The following is a 22,896-nucleotide window of genomic DNA, read 5'->3' on the forward strand; positions in this document are numbered from 1 at the left end:
CAGTGTCTAGTTAATAAATAATTGTATATGCTTTTTGCCTTAAAATCTACTTCACACATTAACTTAATAGTTTCATAAGGTCTCGTAAAAACACACTGTGAACACTTGTTTGTATTTTCCTATCTGAGACACACTAGTAAAAATAGTTGTAGTATTTTATGGCTGCAAAGAAACTGATGTTAAAAGAAAAAGGAAGAGTCAATCTGGCAGGAAGAAATACTACTCACCACATATATGACATTTTAAGTAAGGCTTTTGAGAGGCACATGGCTAAAAATAAAAAGGAACACTTACCTGGATATTTCCCGGAGATAAACAGTCTGCATTGCTTTCTTCAAATGAGATTCAATATTTTTCCAGAGTCGACGTGTGTCACGTTCATTTGCTGCATAGAGCCAAAATCAGTTTTGTTAGTGTAAATTCTGAAAAAGTGTTTAAACTATAGAAGAGTGGAATTCAGCTGAATAGAGTCAGGCATACAAAATAATCAGTGTGACATCCTGACATTCTGAAATATTTGCATTACCAGGATACAGAATTATCTTCTACTGATGTAAACACCACACTGCAAGGCAAGGATGTTGCACATTGGTTAGATAGTCATGGAGTATCACAAAGTAACAGAAGAGCTGTTTTCACTCTCCACTCCTAGGCCTCAGAGGGAAGGTAGTTTCTCCCTTCCCTTCTCAGCTGCTGAGGTATGGGGAGAAGTTGTATAGGAGGGAGCAGCTGTTAGAGGAGGGGAAAGTGCTTGGCAGCAGATTCCGTCTCATCTCCAATAAAACACTGACTAAAAGCTTGTTAGTCCGCTTCTGCTACAGTCCAAATATGTGCATTATAACATAGGAACAGTCATATTGGGTCAGACCAAAGGTCCATCTAGCACAGTATCCTGTCTTCTGACACAGGTGCCCCAGAGGGAACAAACGGAACAGGTATTCACCTAGTGATCCATCCTCTGTCGCCCATTCCCAGCTTCTGACAAACAGAGGCGAGCACACCATCCCTGCCCATCCTGGCTAACAGCCATTGATGGACCTATCCTACATGAATTTATCTAGCTCTTTTTTTAACCCTGTCCCAGTCTTCTTACTCTCTCCTCATATGGAAGCCCTATTAGACGGTAAAAGCAACACTGCTGTGATTGGCACAGTGAATGGAAAGTGGATCAAAACCAGGCACTCCAGAAGAAGCACAGGATGAGTCCCACTGTTTCAAATGCAGACTGCTACTCAGGCCGGTCTACACCTAGCTACATCACTCACTGGTGTAAAAAATGTACACCACGAGAGACATAGTTAAGCTGGCCTAAGCCCAACGGACACACTGCTACGCTGATGAAAGAATTCTTCTGTCTAGCTACAACCTCTCGAGGGAGTGGATTTACTACAAAGATGGGAAAAAACCTCTTCCATTGCTGTAGCAAGTGTCTACACTACAGCAGTGTTGCTGCCATGCTTGTAACATAGAGACAGCCTAATAGAAAAGAAAAGCACTTACCTTCTCCTCTGACCACTGGTTCACAATATTTAGTAAAATTTAGTGCAGCCTGCAGAAAAGGACAGAAAAATTGACAATGTATTAGACATGGTCAGTCTATACTGTACAGCATCTAACACACATCTGGGTGATGTAAAGTGAATAAAAATATGTTTCAACTACTAATTATGGCATTTTACTTCCAAGGTTTTCACTCTGACTTATGTCATAATGTTTCACAGTGTAATATCCACGTATACAAACATAAAGATGACATTCACAACAAAAGCAAAGACAAACTTCCACAAAATCTTTTCACTATAGTATATTGATGAAAGTTTTTTTTTTTTTTAATACAGCAACTATCTTTTTAAACCAGTAGTGCAGAAAGTAACTTACTGAGGACAACTTTATTTCCTTCACCCTTTTTTGTTAAAACTCACTGTTTCATCAGTGCTGCAAATATGTTCAATAATACCTTATATTTACATGCAAATACAGAGAAGAAATGATAAAAATCAATTTTCAGAAACCCTTCTTCCACTTTCAAATAAACTATTTTTGCTTAAGATGAAAATTATTTGTTCTACTCTCCATAGGCATCTAATAAATACTTTTTTGAATTTGGATAACCCTATGAAGTTGGATATTTACTAATTGTGATGGGATGGACTCCCCACACTAGCCCTGCAAGAGCTGAATTAAGCCAGGTAGGCCCAATCAGCTATTTAGGCTGGAGGCAGCTAATTAAGGGCAGGCTCACCTGCATAAAACCTGGTAGCTGGCTGCAGAAAGGGGAGCTGCTGCTGGGAAAGGCTGCAGTCACTCCCCAGGAGGGGGCAAGTGCCAGCCAGCCAGCCAGCTAGATATGCAGGAAGAAGCCTAGAAAAACAGCAAGAGGTAGGACTGTTGCTGATTGTTAAAGGGCTCTGGGGCTGGAACCCAGTGTAAAGTGTGGGCCTGGCTTCTCCTACCAGCCACCGGGGAGTGGCTAGGACAGAGGTGGGCAAACAATGGCCTGTGGGCCACATCCTGGCTAGCCCCCGGCCCCTCCCCTGCTGTTCCCCCTGCCCCGCAGCCTCAGCGCACCACGCCACCAGCGCAATGCTCTGGCCAGCTGGGCAGCACAGCTGCAGAACTGCTGCCTGACACGGTGCTCTGTGCTGCGCATTGGCGTAGCTGACTTCAGCTGGGCGGCGGGGCTGTAGTGCTGCCAGCCACCGGCGCTCTAGGCAGCGCAATAAGGGAATAGGGAGCAGGGGGGGTTGGATAGAAGGCAGGGGAGTTTGGGGTGGTGGTCAGGGTGTGCGGGTGTGGATAGAGGGCGGGGCAGTCAGAGGGCAAGGAACAGGGGGGTTTGAATGGGTGCAGGGGTCCCGGGGGCCAGTCAGGAAGGAGGGGGGGTTGGATGGGGCGGCAGGGGGCAATCAGGGGACAGGGAGCAGGGATATGTGGAGGGGCAGGGGTCTGGGGGGCTCATCAGGGAACAGGAAGGGTTGGATGGGGCGGGGGCCCCCGGGGGGGAGTTGTCAGGGGGCAAGAAGCAGGGGGGGGATAGCGGGTAGGCCATACCTGGCTGTTGGGGAGGCACAGCCTCCCCTAACCGGTCCTCTATACAATTTCCGAAACCCGATGTGGCCCTCAGGCCAAAAAGTTTGCCCCCCGGGGCTAGAGCATTGGAGACACCAGTCAGACAGCAGGTCTGGAAAGACTGTGAATTCCCCAGAAGGGGAGGACTTTAGTGGCCTGGCCAGAGGGCCAAGCCACACGGAGGAAGCTGCAGACCCAGGAGTGAGTAGGGCAGCAGAGCGAGACAAGGTGGGAGAAAACCATTCTGGAGGGAGAGTGCAAGCTGGCAGAGCTAATCCCCAGGATGGCCAGCAGGAGGCGCCATTTGTGGCGAGTGGACCCTGTGATGCTTACTTAGAATTTTGTAATACAGCAACCTTCCCAACTAATGACTTTGCCCCCATATCTTTAGAAAGCTCTGTGCAGCTATGCAGCATTTACAGTCATACCTAGACTGCCACATATTGATTTCATTACAGCTTCAAAACCATATTTAGTGATACATAAAATCATATACACATTTACAGCAGTAAAAAGTAGCATGCATTAATCTAAATTCTATTATATGTAGAGTAGTTCAAAAACTTATAAAATATTTATACTAGTCTACATCAACACATGCCATACAAAAGACCTTTCACATACAAAAGGCTGTAGGATTGGGTCCTGAAACCCTTACAGACAGCATCTTTATTCACATTGAGTAGACCAGTTGATGACTTTGGAACTACTCCCATTAGCAAAGTTACTCAAGACTCAACTTTTCTTGTCATGCACCCGGCTTACCAGTAATGGAATCAGCGCCGTATTATTGCCTAGGCCGACAAGGCTTAGGCCGGCAAATTTTCAGGGGCAGAAGCTCCCCTCCGCGCCCCGCCTCCCTGCTCCAGCTCACCACCTCCTCCTCTTCAAGCACACCACGGCGTCCTGTTTCTCTCCCTGCTCAGCGCTTGCGCAGGGAGGGAGGGGGGAATGCCACACGCTGGGGGAAGAGGCGGGGCCGGGATCCAATAGGGTGAGGGGGGAAGTTGGGGCGGGGACTTTGGGGAGGGGGTTGGAATGGGGGCGGAAAAGGGCGGGGCAATTATTTCCCAGCCTAGGGGCAGCAAAATTATTAATCTGCCACTGAATGGACTCTGTCTGTGCTCCCCCCCCATCCATTACTGCACAGCCAAGGCTTCCTCAGTACTGGAGCTTGGGCTGTTGGTGGAGCAGGGGGTGGAACTGAGGATGGGGGAGGAACTGGGGCTAGAGGCAGAGCTGGCCTGGGAGCAGAGAGGGAATGAGGGTTGAGCTGCAGCAGGGGGCCAAATGGGGCTGGGTGGTACTCCCTCCCCACCATCTGTGGGGGCTGGCCTGGGCCCTGCCATGCCATGCCCCCCTGAATGTTCCTCTGTGCCCCTCTGGGGGGGTGCCCCACAGTTTGGGGACCATTGCTCAAGAACATATGTCTGCAGGACTGGGCCCCTCAAACTTGAATGACCCAACTACTATAGCAAATCCTTTCAAGCATACTGCATCTACTTTTACACTTTTTACCTATAAAGTTTAGCTCTGATGCTGTTGCTGGGGATCCTGGCAGAGCAGGAAGTCTGCCCTATTGCCATGGGGCTATTTGAGTGCCACACAAGTGGAATGTTTCCCGGTCTCTCCATTTCCTCTCTTCTCCCTATCAACTATCCCTCTTTTTCCTATGGAGAAAAGGAGGTTGACTCAAGCCATACACTCCTTCTCTCAAGCCCTGGAGAGATATATCACACACGGAACTTAAGGTTTCAGAGAGCCAGCCAGCCTCAGGCTGTAATCTAAACAACACAAATCTAGGTGGATTTTATGGGGAAAAAAGGCTGCTACAAAAAGAATCCTGTATCCTGCAGTTTGTTGCACTAACAGGTAGAGAATTAGGAATAAAAACCTTCAGTAACAGCACAAGATCACAGGTCTAGCCTGTCTCCAAGTTCATAGGGAAGAAGAGGAAAAACACTGTACAGACTGCTGGACATACCTAGTCCTAGGGAAACTAGGTGGGTAGTATGTGAGGCAGTTCTACTTCTATTTTCATATGACTCTTCTTAGCCAGCCTTGTTTGTGCACTATTGGTCACTTTTACTTCCAAGTTATGGTAATTTTTACAGAATAATTAAACGACTGTACCTCAAGTGTTGCACTGCTTAATATTTATTTTCAGTATGCTGCACCTTTTAATAGGATGCAAGAGAACAAACATTAAAGATACCCTGGATTATTTTTCTCTGGTGCATTCAAAATTGCAGTGTACAGTTATCAAAACTAACAGAAAAATTATATTTTCAGCAAGATCCTGTGTATGCTGGTGTTGTATCTTGACTAATTTTGTTGCTCCCCCTGATTTCCTACTCCCACTCACCAAGAGTTACATACCTAGCTTGATGACCAGGAAAATAACTTATTAGGTGCCATCCATAAAGTGTCTAGGTGTCAATAAAAACCCACCAGTTAACATATTAAGTAATGTTTAAATACATGTGTGTTTAAATAAGAATATGAAACTTAATACATCAGAAAGTAAACAAATAAACACATTAAGTGGCTTCATACTCTAATATTACAGTGAAAAGCCACTCTTTGAACAGCCCATTTAACAGTCTTGTGAACAGAGTAGTAGGTTTTTGTTTTTTAAAGGGAACATACACATTTAATTTATCATCATTATATGTAACATGATGAGAACTGAAAAGAGCATAATGACAAATCCTTTATGCTAATTTTTACTTATGTATTCTTAAGAAAAAGACAGCTTCTAACTTGACTTTACGCTCTAGCATGAATCTTCTGCATTTTGTCTTGCTGAGTCTTCAATTTTTATCAGTGAAACATACATAGTACACAATAGTTTACTAAGACAGCTATATGTACAGATATGGGGGAAAAAAAGACAGGGTTATGATCTTGATCCTTTTAGCTACTATTGTCTATACTACTTTAGCTCATTTGAGTTTTGAGATCATTGCATGGTTAAAGATCAAGAGACCTGTATACAACAGAGCCCCATCATCTCTTATTTATTAATTCAAGTTATGCAATCAGAACCACTGAAATTGTATAAAGAGAAGTCATGCTCCTTGGCAGTAACCAAGAAGTAGTTTATTACTGAACAAGTACCCACTGATTTGATATTTCATAGGTTAGATTAAAGTCAAAATGTAGAGATTCAAAAATTAAATGATTAAGTGCATTTTGAAATAAACCCCTCATTTTATACTTTGTCTGAATTGGGCAGATCATGGACTTGAACCTGTCTCTCCCACATCCTAGGTGAGTGCCTACACCTTCCCTCTCTAAACTTGAAAGGTCTTGGTTTTGTCCTGATAGAGAACTGAAAACATATTTTTGTGGATAGGAAAAAAGGTTTCCCACCCAGCTCTACTTTAGTCAGCCAAAATCTCCGCTCTGCCTAGCTTAGCTATTAGCCAGTTCAGTTTTATGCAGAATAAAGATGGCCTCTCCTGCCTTTACTCAGTGATTTTTACAGTGAAACTGGTGTCGTGGGGAGGGGAAGGAAGAAGGCAATATAGGGGGGGGAGAGAAAAAACAAAAGCACTATCTCTTCCCCCTCCCACAACCCCGGTCAGAATTTGGGGGTGGGGAGAGGGGGAAAATTAACTGAAAGACCTGCATGGAAGACCTCTTGCTACTTTTACCAATTCAGAAATTAAGCTTGATTGTCAAGCATTAAAGATACAGCATACATCATTTATATTTAGATTTTTAATCTATAAAAATCTGAAAGCCAAGTAGAAGTGTAAAAATTCCGTATCCAAAGCAAATGAGCATGTGGGTATCTTGGGAACACTGAAGTAGACAGACAATTGAATGAAGCATACATTTCCTAAAAACCCAAGTCTGCCATGCAGATCATGATCTGATCTCACTCCTTGAACAATTAAATCCATTTTAATAGCGATACAGACAGAATTAAAGCTTTCTATATTTTAACATAGATTCATTATTCCATTAACTAGCTTAGAACACTATACTGTAAGCCATCGTTTACATCAGCTTTTGTGAAATTCAGTGGTTTTCCCATATTCTGTTCAAAATAAGTGTGTATGCACATATATGTAAGCTTATCTGAATATGAACTAATTCAATCAAATAATCCGTTTTGCTGAAGTCAAGAATTTCAACTTTTATTACCGAAGTCACTGTCAGATAAAATATTTCTTTACCTGTTTGCTTTTCACTTTCTCAGCTTGGACAATGGTAATAAAATCAGTTTTGTTTTTAAATTGTAGTAAATTTCACTTTCAGCTCCTCTGTGCACTGCTGCAATGTTTGGGTTCTCTCTTTCTATTAGAATTTTTAGTAGGAGTGTGGAAACGTTTACAGAACTGAGGACCAGTAGAAAAGCTTTTGGATCAAATTTAGAAACCATGTTTCTATAAAACTACGCACCAGATGTAGGCTGAAGTGTGTTAATTGCCTCCTATGTACTGCTTTTTCCCCCCCCCCCCCAAGTGAAAATTTACATTTTCATGTCTGTACAATACAGAAGTTTCACATTTAATTTCCAGTAGAAACAAAGGCAGTTTTCTTCATTGTAAGACTGCCTTTATGAAGTCAAGCTGCTTTCTCTCATCCACTGTTTTAATCAATGTTCATTTAAAACAAACATACAGTTATCAGAGTAGCAGCCATGTTAGTCTGTATCCGCAAAAAGAACAGGAGTACTTGTGGCACCTTAGAGACTAACAAATTTATTAGAGCATAAGCTTTCGTGGACTACAGCCCACTTCTTCGGATGCATACAGAGTGGAATAAATATTGAGGAGAGATATATATATATATATATACACATACAGAGAGCAAAAACAGGTGGGAGTTGTCTTTACTTAATTGGCCTCTCAGAGTTGGTAAGACAACTCCCACCTGTTTTTGCTCTGTGTGTGTGTGTGTGTGTGTGTGTATATCTCTCTCTCTCTCTCTCTCCTCAATATTTATTCCACTCTGTATTCATCCGAAGAAGTGGGCTGTACTCCACGAAAGCTTATGCTCTAATAAATTTGTTAGTCTCTAAGGTGCCACAAGTACTCCTGTTCTTTTTGAACATACAGTTAGCCTCTAACAATTGTAGTTTATCAGGCAGACTATCTGCCTGATATGCTTCCAAACTATGCAGTGTGTCTAGAAGTAAGAGGATAAGGCTGGACGTCAGGACTCATGGGGTCTGCTGCCTGCTCTCCTAATGACTCACATTGCCTGAGCAAGTCATTTGGGCCCAATTTTTCAAATTGGGATGCCTTCAGACATAGCTGCTTGACTTGAAAGTTACATTCAGAGGCATCGAGCACTCATGACTCTTAAAAATGTTTGGCTTTTACTTGCTATACTAGCTACGGTACTTAACCTGGATGTTATGAGATTTAATGTTTTAAGGTTCAGGTGCACCAGTTTATTGCAAGTGCAAGCAAGAAGTCTGGAACTTCCCTCAGTGACCCTCGGCTAAGGAAGCCCTCAAGACAGTTAAGTCAAAAGCAGACTGCAAAGAGTTACAAAGGGCTCTCTCAAAAATGGGTGACTGGGCAACAAAATGGCAGGTGAAATTCAAATCTGATAAATGCAAACTAGAAAACAATCTCAACTCTACATATACAGTAACTCCTCACTTTAAGTCGTCCCAGTTAAGGTTGTTTCGTTGTTACGTTGCTGATCAGGGAACATGCTCGTTTAAAGTTGTGCAATGCTCCACTCGTGTGTTGTTCGGCTGCCTGCTTTCTCCACAGCTGGCAGCCTCCCCACAGTGACACCTGCCCGATCAGTGCCTTCCCCTTTCTCCTCCCCGCCCCCCGCCTGAGGCAATCAGCTGGCAGCTGGCTTGCAGCATTTCGGGGGCAGGAGGGAGGGGGGGAAAGGAGTGAGAACTCAGAGTGCAGGCTCCCCCTCCCTCCCCAGTGCCACAAGCCAGCTGATTGCCCTGGGCAGGGGGGGAGGGAAGGGGAGCCTGTGTGCCAAGTCCTCGCTCCTCCCCCCTCCCTCCTGCCCCCTAAACATCACAAGCCAGCTGACTGCCCCAGGCAGGAGGGAGGAGCGAGGACTCAGCATGCAGGCTCCCTCTCCCTCCTGCCAGCAGCAATCAGCTGGCTTGCGATGTTTAAGGGGCAGGTCAAGGATGGGGGCTTGGGGGAAGGCGGGGAGTGGGCGGGCTGGGGGTTGAGCCTTCCCCCCCCCCCCCCAACCCCTGGTGCTTGCAGAGTAGGGGAAGCTGCCGTTGCTGCGCAATATGCTTCTCCTAGCCTACAGCACCTTTTGCCTCATTGCCTGCCTCATCTCCAGTGCCAGTGGGCTGTGCCTGTGTAGGATAAGGCAGGGGCACCTCCCAACTATAGTACTGTATGTACAGTATGTCTGTAAACACACAGCACGTACACACCACTCCCCCCCCCCCCCCCCCCGTAGTATTAAATTGCTTGTTTAAAATTTATATAATGCCTTTTGTCTGGCAAAAAAATTCCCTGGAACCTAACACACACAAACACACCCATTTACATTAATTCTTGTGGGGGAAATTGGATTCGCTTAACCTAGTTTCACTTAAAGTTACATTTTTCAGGAACATAACTACAGCATTAAGCGAGGAGTTACTGTAAAATGACAGGGTCTAAATTAGCTGTTACCACTCAAGAAAGAGATCTTGGTTGGAGTCATTGTAGATAGTTCTCTGAAAACATCCACTCAATCTGCAGCAGCAGTCAAAAAAGCTAACAATGTTGCGAATCCTTAGGAAAGGGATAGAGAAGACAGAAAATATATTGCTTTATATAAATTCATGGTACGCCCATATCTTGAATACTGAGTGCAGATGCAGTGACACCATCTCAAAAAAGGTATTAGAATTGGAAAAGGTACAGAAAAGGGCAACAAAAATTATTAGGAGTATGGAACCGCTTCCATATGAGGACAGATTAATGAAACTGGGACTTTTCAGCTTGGAAAGACGACGACTAAGGGGAGGGACATGATTGAGGTCTATAAAATCATGACTGGTGTGGAAAAAGTAAATAAGGACGTGTTATTTACTCCTTCTCATAACACAAGAACTAGGGGTCACAAAATGAAATTAATAGGCAGCAGGTTTAAAACAACAAAAGGAAGTATTTCTTCACACAACACTGTCAACCTGTGGAACTCCTTGCCAGAGGATGTTGTGAAGGCCAAGACTATAACAGGGTTAAAAAAAGAACTAGATTAAATTCATTAATAGATGAAATTCATTACTGATTATTCTGTTAAATAGTCATGGAGTATCACAAAGTAACCACCGTGCAATATCCTTGCTTTGCAGTGTGTGGTTTACATCACTAGAAGATAATTCTGTATCATGGTAATGCAAATATTTCACAATATCAGGATGTCACATTGATTATTTGGTGTGTGACTCTATTCAACTATTCAAAGTTGAATTCCACTCTTCTATAGGTTAAACCCTTTTTTAGAGTTTACACTAACAAAGCTATTTTTGCTGTATACAGCGAATGAACATGACACACATCGACTGGAAAAATAGTGAATCTCATTTGAAGAAAGCAATGCAGACTGTTTATCTCCAGGAAATATCCAGGTAATCATCCCTTTTCCATTTTAGTCATCTGCCTCTCAAAAGCCTTACTTAAAATGTCAAATAGGTGGTGAGTAATATTTCTTCCTGCCAGACTGACTTTTCTTTTTTCTTTTAACATCAGTTTCTTTACAGCTTTGGTGAGGTCTCCCTTGGAAACAAGGCTGGTGCAGGCCCCCAGGGATATGAGGACACCCATACCTCATTAACTGATTTAAACTAGCCCAGGACCTTTTGATGCAATATGCTTATGACATGCTCTCTATCCAAACTGAACAATAAATCTAGCCTTTGAGATTTTGGACAAGAAAAATAAATCTAGAGGATCCCTCACCAGATGTCGAAGCTCTTTCAAGTCCCTGCAGACTGTGTAGAAGACACCAAGAAGAATATTAATGTACGCAGCATAGAAATCAGCAGAATATTCTGGAGGATGATAATGGGACAGAATCTTTTGTAGGTTTCCTGTTCGGATATAAACAAGTTTGATTTTTTTTTTCCCCAAAAAGCTGGCGATTGCCTTATTGTACTAATCATATTTTAAAAATTAAGTGCAGCACAAGCCAAACAATGATATCAGCTGTACCACAGAACCCAAAACAACAGCAAAAAGAAAACCCTATCAGTAGGGGCACAGAACCAAAAATGGTCTGGTTGCCTCAACATAAAAAAAAATTAAAAAATAAAATAAAAAAAAAGCCAGCCCACACACCTAAACTTAAATACCATCACAACGCTAAATCACACTAACTTTACTGACAAGAAAAGCTTTAAACAATATGCTGCCAAAATGGCAAAGGATATAGAAATAGCCTCCACATCTACAGCTAACCACAGCTGAGGGGGAGAAATTCAGATCTCCAAAGAGACTCTTGTACTTCCATCAGCTGGCTGAGCTCTTCCTCTGAGGGCCATGTGCATCTCACTAATGGGGATCCCCAGAAACAATTCTTAAAGAAGTAAAATGGGATTTCTGGTCATAATGGATGAGGAAGATTGGGCTTTGCAGACTAAAGTGGCATAATAGTTAAGGGGTGGTATGTTCTCAGACTGCATGCAAAAGCAAAATGTGTGATGGGTGTTCCCTAGAGGAAAATGGAAGACAGGAGAAGGCTGGAGTCTCTGACCCTGCTGTGTAGTTCACTAGTTAGCATGCAGGGTGTGGCTTGAGACAGGGGATCTATATTGGAAATCTAGATGAATAAGAGGGAGGAAGTCTCTGAATCCTAAGTAGAGGGTGATTGGGAATATAGAGCTTGTAATTTTACCAAAGCCATGTATAGTTATTAAAAAAACAAACCACTGCCTTCTGGATTCTAGTAACCAGCATACACAACTGTCACATTTTCTAACTGGTTTAAAGCTGAAGCTTCAACCTACTCTCACTGCTTAACAAAAAACTAAGTGTTTGAAATGCTTAGTCCTTTATGCAAAGTACTAATATTATTCATTCAACAACAACAAAAGTAGAAACAATTAAATTACCTATGCTGTAGTCAGGAAAATACAAGGTGAATGGCTCCAAGCATCCAGTGTTTGGACGAAACAGTTCCCAAACAATTTCACTAAGGAAAATAACAGTGACATTTCTGTCTGTCTGTAAGAGAGAAAGAGGGAAAAGGTCACCTTGCATGTTAAAGTATTAATCAGAAGAATGACTGTTAGGATTTTTCATTTGAAGAATTTCATCAAATTTAGTGTTTAACAAATTATTAGCATATTAATAAGTCTTTTGGTGGCCTAATCAAGGAGCTCATACATTTGCAGATTTTCATAATTATCTGGGATTCCTGTATATCTCTTGCCATTTAATTGACATTTAAGCTACTAGAGACCTGGGATACCAGGCAATATGAAGTGGCTTCCCTTCCCAAAATTAAGCCAACATTTCACTTCAATAATTAAATCCAGAATTTCATTAGGAGATTGTACAGTAAGAGTTGAGGAGGTAAAGGAGGACCAATATTTTGTGAAGGGAACACACTTCAGGCTTAATTTATAAAGGTCATCTGACTCATGCCACTACAAAGTTAGCTCTGTACTTAATTGATTGCTTTGCAATCTTAAACGTGGTTATGACTGGTAAGTAACTATACCATCACTTCAGCAAAGACTGTGGCAATATGCAAGGTCCAACTTAATATTAAGTTGGGTCTATAGGTAACAAATTACTTATTTTTCATATGAAAAATATTCTTATTTTACACAGTTCCCACAATTTATTTAAGAATGAGAAAAATATTTCTGATGTCCCATTTATTTATTTTTTTAAATATCTGAGAGCTTACTTTAAAGAGAAAAACAGGCTAGCGTATTCACATTTTATAATATACAATTTTAATAGAATGTGCAATTCCATTATTCCACACGTCCTTGTGGGGGTCATCTTCATCTATCATTACTGTTAGGAAAGATTTTGCTCAATGAACAAAGACTACATGCGTCTGACGAAGTGGGTATTCACCCACAAAAGCTTATGCTCCAATACATTTGTTAGTCTTTAAAAAGCAACAGAGTCCTGTGGCATTTTTAAGACTACATGTTTAAGGTAAACCGATCAATCCTCAAAATATTCTGAGTTTATACCATACAAATATAATCCTACATTCTTTAATCTCTGCAGGTCTTTTTGCAACTGTACTATAAACTCAGCAGTAAAGAGCGATGCCTTCAAGTATGGTTCTTCCATGAAGAGATTTCAGAGTTTTGAAGCAGCCCATAAGTTTAAAAGTAAAAAAGCTTGTTTCCTTAGGTTACTTTCACAATATAAAAATCACCAGAAATTAAGAACCACTGATGTGAGTAAACAGAAAAGTAGTGTGGCACATGGATTCCAGAAAGTGCAACAGAATACTGGCACATAGATTATCAGGAAAAGCATAGAGCACACAGTTCTTCCTTACATACATTGCTGTTTCTTGGTAGCTTCAACAATAATAAAACAGATTTACAATAGGCTGATATGTAATGATTCAGGATACAGTTGCACAAAGATATATTCTTTAAGGAAAAGGTGGAACAACCTATTTATTTTCCACTGCTTATGAATCACCTAAATATTGCCCCACCACAGGCAAGAGGATTGATATGCTTCTCTAATCAACCTCTACTGCTGCAAATTAATCAGCAATTAAAAAAATATTAAAATGTAAATCACCACATTTTTCATTTATTTTACACAAGGTCTTTGAACAAGTTATTTGCTAAGAAAACATGAGGCAGAAAGTGAGTGACACTGACACGCACCCACAGAAGTGTCTTGCCACCAAGATCAACATATAGCTACAAACTGCCCCATCCACTAACTCAAGCACATCAAGATGCTACAGCTTTCCATCGCCAGTGGAAAAGTCACTTTCACAAAACAACACAGCCCAACAGACAACGGAAAGGCTCCCACTAACTTCAATGGGCTTTAACTCAAGTCCAGTCCTTTCCTAAATCAGAAGAGCAGCAGAAAAATATATTCTGTTCCGATCCCGAACAAAATCCCAAAAGAGTAACGCTTTTGCCATATTGCAACAGGGTAGACTCTTAAGAGGCTATCACACACACACCAAAAGTCAGAGAGGCCCTGCTGGTGACGAAACCAGGGCTAGCCATAATTGCATAACCAATGTTCCAAGAGTCCCTGCACCAGTCTCCAGGAGGCCCATCACAAAGGGTTCTCAGACACTGTTGGAGACACTGCAAGGAAACAAACACCTGGGAATGTGGTTCATCTGTCCAACCCCACACTCGCTACACTTCAGTTTAGCTCCCACTAAAGCAGCTGTTTCAGGAGGGTTTGCACCCCCCACACAGCCAGTTGCCAAGCTTTAAGAGTGTGCTACCGTTTAATCAAAGACAGTAGGAACTGAGCTATGCTAAGTTTTTTTTCAGTTAGAAGTTGCTCCTTATAGAGCTTACAGTCCTTCCAAGATTTTATACTTGCTTTGGCAATTATTAAAAAACCTTGATGAAGAGTGGTAGAATTTTGTAATAATCTCAAAAAGCAATACATATTTTAGAAGATGCAGTGTACAGTGGAAGCAGCTTCAAAAGATGCATAAAAGAGCTGATTTACAGGACAACATATTATTAAATGGAATAAAACAGAGCACAAGAAGAAATACCGTGATGTTTACATTCTGATTTGAGTTCTGCCGCTGACCAAAATTCTGCAAAAAAATTACAACTTTCAGAAGAAAAAAAAAAAGTTATACCCAAACTTCTCTAGGGAGTTCACTGGTAGTGAGACATGGTATTAGATCATCTAGACAGTATTTATCTTTAACTTCTATGAAATATACATTAAAAATACTTTACTCAGTTACTTACCATTTCTTGTAGTCTAAGAAACCCTGGCAACATATTTGCCTCCATTTCCCTCAGCTGCTCTGCTTTATCCAGCACCTTTTAACAAACAAGGATTTTATTATATAGTCAACTTTATTCTGCCCTTTTATGTAGAATTAAAAAAAAAAAAAAAAACTTTCTAGTCCAGCTGATGGAGCCACATTTCACCCATACCTCTGGACGTCAAAGAAAGCTACTTAAGCAATAAGACACAAACAGAGCAAGTCTGGGGGATTACTGTTTCAAGGGTGATGGGAGCAGCCTTAGCAGTTCAGCCACCCAAGAAAAGTGATAACCCCCTAGAAACCAACTTTGTCATGACTTACGGCATGAGTGACTTAGCTGAGTATTATTCATAAAGCCATGACATCGGTAACGGCCAATTAAAAGCTCCATTTTTATCCAGCATTATGTTACTTCAAAAGATTTAAATATCCCATACATTATTAGGATATTACATGAATATGTTTATTATAAAAGAATAATTTTTTCCAACCAAGATTACCTTTTACTAATAAATGTGTTTGAAAAAAATTAAGCAGTACCTCAATTTAGCTATCCTTCTGAGGTTCATAAAGAGATATTCCTGGGGAGATTCTGCATATCTGCGGATGCACAGAATTCCTCTGTCTCCCATAATTTTGTATTTTCCCACATAAAATCTGTTGCCTAAGATGTGCTGCAGTTCTGCCTTTTGCCCACCAGAGGCCACTGGGGCACCAGACCAGCCAGCTGCCTTCATGATGGCTGTTCTAGCGCCACAGCAGCCTCTGGTGGGCAAAAGGCAGAACTGAAGCACCTTGGCAAAATGAATTTTATGAGGGAAAATACAAAAATTCTATGCTCAGTGCTGCAGAATTCCCGCAGCAGGAGAAGTTCATCACAGCACCTGCCCACTGAGTGAGGTTAGGACAATGTGGGGCACACAGGGCTGCTGGGGGGGAGGGGTGGCAGACCGGGGTTCAGAAGGGCTAGTTGGGGGGGACAGTCTGGAGAATGGGCTCAGCAGCTAGTGGGGTGACAGCGTTGAGCCTGGGGATGGGGAAGGGAGGCTACAGAGACCCAGAGGGATGGGGAAGGGAGGCTATAGAGACCCAGAGGGATGAGGAATGCGGGGACGGGGCAGATGTGCCTAACAATGGAAGAGGCTTGGGGTCAGCCAGAGTCTGCCTGGGGGAGGCATCCCAACACCCTAACAATAATCCCTCCTCACCCCAAAGAAAAATCTCCTACTGACACCCAACACCCTCCAGGTTCACTCCAGGCTCCCCCAAGCCTTTGCACTGCTTCTGACAGAGGCAGGAAATGCAGTTCTGTATTGTAATTCAATTAATTACACAAAGTTCTGTATTAATATGCCTAGTAAGAAATCTATTTGTCAAGTTACCAAAATAATTGAAACACCGAGGAGTCCTTATGGTACCTTAGAGACTAACAAATCGAAAGCTTATGCCCAAATAAATTTGTTAGTTTCAAAGTGCCACAAGGACTCCACGTTGTTTTTGCCGATACAGACTAACAGGCTTCCACTCTGAAACCTGTTAAAAAAACTGGCACGATTATATTGTGTTATTTTGACAAATAAAAATGCAGAATTTTCAAATTTTTGGCGCAGAATTCCCTCAGGAGTAAAGAGTCTAATTTTCTTCTGTGAATGTATTTGGTCCTCAAAAATTATGTCCAGAGATTTACAAGATTCTTTGTATTATTATGTGGAAGCCCAATACTGCTCCAAGAAATAACTAAAAAAAAAATGTGGTAACTATTAGTAAATATCAACTTTTTAAATGGGGACAACTGCAGATAAACAATTACTATATTTTATATCCTCAAGAGAGAAATGGAGGCCTTACCCAGAGTGAAAATACTGCTGGTTATAATTCATTAAAGAATTCTTAAGCTTAACACAGTTACTACCTTGATTGAAGAATAAAAGAGGGAAAACATAGGTTTATTTTATGTTCCACTTACTATGCTGAATTTAACTATCAATATCCAAGTTGATTATTTGTTTTGGATTATTGTTGCTGTAATGATATTACAGATCTGTAGAGGATTGTATGAGTCTGTTCTCATTAATGGGTTTATTTTGTTCAAAAAGTTTTGTTTTTGATTTTTTTTCCAAACCATTGAAAGACATGAATCTTCAGGGTCACACAATAGTGGGATGGACATGATACAGCAGTACCCCAGTTACAAAGGCTCCTGTTATTGGAATCTGTTTTATTCAGGTAGTAAAGATTACATTATCCCAAGATTCCAGGCTGAAGTCTGTGATTGGACCAGAACTCCAGGTTTCCCAGAACAGATACCTTAACTGCTCGAGTTTAATCAGAATTCCTTACAAAGGGAGCGCATGCATTTTTAATCTCACCAGATATTCACTAGTGGTCCTTTAACAAATTCCCATGTAACTGTTAAAAGTTTAGCATCAAACTTCTAAAAACTTGAATTAAGCATGTATTAAGCAACTGTTTTCCATAGGCTGCTAGTGTAAAGAGACTATGGCATATCATGTTAACCAATACTGTCTCATTGTTTATTTGACAAGTTTCAGAGTAACAGCCGTGTTAGTCTGTATCCGCAAAAAGAAGAACAGGAGTACTTGTGGCACCTTAGAGACTAACAAATTTATTAGAGCATAAGCTTTCGTGGACTACAGCCCACTTCTTCGGATGCATATAGAATGGAACATATAATGAGGAGATATATATACACACATACAGAGAGCATAAACAGGTGGGAGTTGTCTTACCAACTCTGAGAGGCCAATTAATTAAGAAGAAAAAAAAAAAAAAACTTTTGAAGTGATAATCAAGCTAGCCGAGTACAGACAGTGTGATAAGAAGTGTGAGAGTACTTACAAGGGGAGATAGTCAACGTTTGTAATGGCTCAGCCATTCCCAGTCCTTATTCAAACCGGAGTTGATTGTGTCTAGTTTGCATATCAATTCTAGCTCTGTAGTCTCTCTTTGGAGTCTGTTTTTGAAGTTTTTCTGTTGTAATATAGCCACCCGCAGGTCTGTCACTGAATGACCAGACAGGTTAAAGTGTTCTCCCACTGGTTTTTGAGTATTTTGATTCCTGATGTCAGATTTGTGTCCATTAATTCTTTTGCGTAGAGACTGTCCGGTTTGGCCAATGTACATGGCAGAGGGGCATTGCTGGCACATGATGGCATAGATCACATTGGTAGATGTGCAGGTGAACGAGCCCCTGATGGTATGGCTGATGTGATTAGGTCCTATGATGATGTCACTTGAATAGATATGTGGACAGAGTTGGCATCGGGGTTTGTTACAAGGATAGGTTCCTGGGTTAGTGGTTTTGTTCAGTGATGTGTGGTTGCTGGTGAGTATTTGCTTTAGGTTGGGGGGTTGTCTGTAAGCGAGGACAGGTCTGTCTCCCAAGATCTGTGAGAGTAAAGGATCATCTTTCAGGATAGGTTGTAGATCTCTGATGATGCGCTGGAGAGGTTTTAGTTGGGGGCTGAAGGTGACAGCTAGTGGTGTTCTGTTATTTTCTTTGTTGGGCCTGTCTTGTAGGAGGTGACTTCTGGGTACTCGTCTGGCTCTGTCAATCTGTTTTTTCACTTCAGCAGGTGGGTATTGTAGTTTTAAGAATGCTTGATAGAGATCTTGTAGGTGCTTGTCTCTATCCGAGGGATTGGAGCAAATGCGGTTATATCTTAGAGCTTGGCTGTAGACAATGGATCGTGTGGTGTGTCCTGGATGGAAGCTGGAGGCATGTAGGTAAGTGTAGCGGTCAGTAGGTTTCCGGTATAGGGTGGTATTGATGTGACCATCGCTTATTAGCACAGTAGTGTCCAGGAAATGGACCGCTTGTGTGGATTGATCTAGGCTGAGGTTGATGGTGGGATGGAAATTATTGAAATCATGGTGAAATTCCTCAAGGGCTTCTTTTCCATGGGTCCAGATGATGAAGATGTCATCAATGTAGCGCAAGTAGAGTAGGGGCGTTAGGGGACGAGAGCTAAGGAAGCGTTGTTCTAAGTCAGCCATAAAAATGTTGGCATATTGTGGGGCCATGCGGGTACCCATAGCAGTGCCGCTGACTTGAAGGTATATATTGTCCCCAAATGTGAAATAGTTGTGGGTGAGGACAAAATCACAAAGTTCAGCCACCAGGTTAGCTGTGACATTATCAGGGATACTGTTCCTGATAGCTTGTAGTCCATCTTTGTGTGGAATATTGGTGTAGAGGGCTTCTACGTCCATAGTGGCCAGGATGGTGTTTTCTGGAAGATCACCGATGGATTGTAGTTTCCTCAGGAAGTCAGTGGTGTCTCGAAGATAGCTGGGAGTGCTGGTAGCGTAGGGTCTTAGGACAGAGTCTACATAACCAGACAAGCCTGATGTTAGGGTGCCAATGCCTGAGATGATGGGGCGTCCAGGATATCCAGGTTTATGGATCTTGGGTAGCAAATAGAATACCCCTGGTCGGGGTTCTAGGCATGTGTCTGTACGGATTTGTTCCTGTGCTTTGTCAGGGAGTTTTTTTAGCAGATGGTGTAGTTTCTTTAGGTAATCCTCAGTGGGATCAGAGGATAATGGCCTGTAGAATGTGGTGTTAGAGAGCTGTCTAGCAGCCTCCTGGTCATATTCCAATTTATTCATGATGACGACAGCACCTCCTTTGTCAGCCTTTTTGATTATGATGTCAGGGTTGTTTCTGAGGCTGTAGATGGCGTTGTGTTCAGCATGGCTGAGGTTATGTGGCAAGTGATGTTGCTTTTCCACAATTTCAGCCTTTGCACGTTGACGGAAGCAATCTATGTAGAAATCCAGTCTGTTGTTTCGACCGTCCGGAGGAGTCCATGCAGAATCCTTTTTTTTGTAGTGCTGGTAGGGAGGATTCTGTGGGTTAGTATGCTGTTCAGAGGTATGTTGGAAATATTCTTTGAGTCGGAGACGTCGAAAGTAGGATTCTAGGTCACCGCAGAACTGTATCATATTCATGGGTCTGGAGGGACAAAAGGAGAGGCCCCGAGATAGGACAGACTCTTCTGCTGGGCTAAGAGTATAGCTGGAAAGATTAACAATATTGCTGGGTGGGTTAAGGGAACTACTGTTGTGGCTGTAAGTACTCTCACACTTCTTATCACACTGTCTGTACTCGGCTAGCTTGATTATCACTTCAAAAGTTTTTTTTTTTTTTTTCCTCTTAATTAATTGGCCTCTCAGAGTTGGTAAGACAACTCCCACCTGTTTATGCTCTCTGTATGTGTGTATATATATCTCCTCATTATATGTTCCATTCTATATGCATCCGAAGAAGTGGGCTGTAGTCCACGAAAGCTTATGCTCTAATAAATTTGTTAGTCTCTAAGGTGCCACAAGTACTCCTGTTCTTCTTTTTATTGTTTATTTGTACTCCCCCAGCTGTCTATATCCATGTGTCTCTTGTCCTATACTTAGATTGTAAGCTCTTTTGAGCAGGGACCAGCTTTTTGTTCCATGTTTGTACAGTGCCTAGTGCAATAGGTTCCTGGTCTATGACCAGGGCTCCTAGGTCCCACTGTAATACAAAATAATAAAGTGGGAAGCAAACAAATTGGAATGCCTTTGTCCAAATCCACGTCCAAATTGGTTGGTTTGGCTTTTTCAGTTATGACTAAGCGATGTATAGCTTCTAACAACGCACAGCTAGGGTCCAGTCACTGAAAAGATATATAAATGAATCTCCAAGTCACTTTCTATATGGCCCCTTTGCACCATAATACATACCCAAAGGCTAACATCCCAAACTGACTTACTAAACTATTAAGCATTGTCTATTATACTGAAGAGATTCCCTCTTCGAACTTATTTTTTTCTGGCACAGCAGTACACAAAAAAAAAAAAAAAAAAAAAAAACAGAACACCACATCAGACTAGGTTTTTTTGTAGCAGATAATATATAGTGATGACATAGCCAGTTGTATGCTAGTACACCTCTACCCCAATATAAGGCAAACCGATAGAACATGAATTCTGATATAACGCAGTAAAGCAGTGCTCCAGGAGGGCGGGGCTGCGCACTCTGGCAGATCAAAGCAAGTTCGATATAATGCAGTTTCACCTATAACGCGGTAAGATTTTTTGGCTCCGTTATATCGAGGTAGAGGTGTAGTTGTTGGTGCACCTCTAGTGGCTCATCACCCACACACTCAAGTACCAATAGCCAGCCTATAAATACAGATGTTATGAAGCCAGCCAGTAAGCAATATAGAATAAACTTTTGCTAGATGTTTTAGCTTTTTTTTTTTAAATGTTTCTACAATTTCATTGTTAAAACACATTATAAAGAACAACACTAATTCTAAGTGTAAGAATAAATACAAGTCATATCAGCACCATCTTTCAAATAGGTAGAACAAATCATTTTGTCTTCATGCTCAGTACCTGTTCTTGGATTAAAAAACATTTAGAAGTCTTTGCCTGAGAGCAACCATTTATCTTAATTTTCTCTGACTTAATGAGGGCTGAAATATTTTAAATTATTTATCCCAGAAATGAAATAGAATAAAATTAGTTTTGCCAGTTTATGCTACCAGTATACAGTTCTTTCATCAATCTCAATTTAAACCATCCTTTAATAAATCCAGAGGAGACAGGTTAATTCCCATAAATTGATTTCTGCCCCAATTCCTGTCTGTTTCCATGAACAACAGAGTTGAAAAACGCTAATTTAACACTTAATTCTTCTCATCTAGCAACATTTTACCCAATACAATTGATCATTTCACAGTATTTAATACCCTGTCTTCCAACATCAATTTTCAAGTAACTTCTAATATTCTGAGGGACAGTAATGCTAAATAAAATGTAAAATGTTCCTACGGATATTTAAATCAAGCATTTTCCCCTCTCTAAGTCATATACCAATATGAAAGCAATGGTGTTTTGTAAAATTCCCTGGAACATTATTTCAATCTTACAAATCATATTTAAGAATATTTGTTTTACTTTTGTAACTACCTATTAAAAAAGTTCTAACCTTCCATGTTCTTTAAATATTCAAACTTTATTCAAAACACTCCTGTATAAAGTTACAAGATATTAATGCAGTCACTAAACAGAATATGAACTTCATCAACTCAATACTGTATGTATTTTGAAAAAAATATAAAACATTTAGCTGTGCCTGCAAAATTACCTGAAGATGTTTAAACATGCTTGTTTACTTCTTCCTTACTTGACTTCAAGTAAGGCAAAACACCACACTCAACTGGTTAGAGGGAATATTTAAAAAAAAGTCTTCCGGTGGCATCAAACTTGCCATCTGAACACCTTCAATTTTAGTCACATGGTCAATTCGGCCTCCTTCAACAAATCTTTAGTTCCTTTTCCCCCCAAAGAAAATACATTCTGGAGAGTGTGTCCACTATTTATATTATTTCAAGTTCTCTGCTACCACAACTATGCTTTATGCATTATTTTTCACTTGGAATATAACTATAGTATTTCTGCTGGACTTCTTCCTCCACCCACTGTTCACATGATCGACAAAATTTTGTCAAGTTAACTTTTCATTGCTCTACTTTTCTCCACACTGGCTGCCTTTACAGGTAAGAATTGAGTTTTAAATCTTGCTACTGGAGATTGAAGAGAGTTCAACAGCCCTTTTATAAGCGAACCAATCAGCATGACCTCTAGATTAAACCTGTGCTAGCCTAGCTACCCTCTCCACTTGGGTACTCCACATATAGCTTATCATATCAACTCAGTTTTCTCGACTGGCAACCTTTGTTAAAATGTTGCTTAGTTAACTATTTAGCACGATCTACTATTAGTATTTGCATGTGAATGGTTTTATAAAAATAGGCATATAGAGCCTGAGCAAACCCCAATGAAATCAACTGAAAGAATTTCATTAATTTCAATGATCTTTGAATCAGGCACATACAGTACAAG

The 22,896-nt window shown here is 41.2% G+C and overlaps 1 protein-coding gene across 4 annotated transcripts in view; it reads right to left on the reverse strand.

The window, feature by feature from the left end:
- ORC5 (origin recognition complex subunit 5) overlaps nt 1-22,896 on the reverse strand; it is a 202,680-nt gene that overhangs the window by 113,596 nt on the left and 66,188 nt on the right. For 3 of the 4 annotated variants that reach the window (XM_054017942.1, XM_054017925.1, XM_054017932.1), the window contains exons 5-9: nt 14,963-15,037; nt 12,128-12,239; nt 10,977-11,107; nt 1,501-1,549; nt 295-385 (exon numbers count right to left, since the gene is read on the reverse strand). In XM_054017942.1, the coding sequence (XP_053873917.1) occupies nt 295-385; nt 1,501-1,549; nt 10,977-11,107; nt 12,128-12,239; nt 14,963-15,037 (458 nt within the window). The remainder of the gene's footprint in view (nt 1-294; nt 386-1,500; nt 1,550-10,976; nt 11,108-12,127; nt 12,240-14,962; nt 15,038-22,896) is intronic. The other variant, XM_054017953.1, reaches the window with a different exon arrangement.

This window comes from Malaclemys terrapin, chromosome 1 (genome assembly GCF_027887155.1).
Source record: "Malaclemys terrapin pileata isolate rMalTer1 chromosome 1, rMalTer1.hap1, whole genome shotgun sequence".
Classification (NCBI taxonomy): Eukaryota; Metazoa; Chordata; order Testudines; family Emydidae; genus Malaclemys; species Malaclemys terrapin.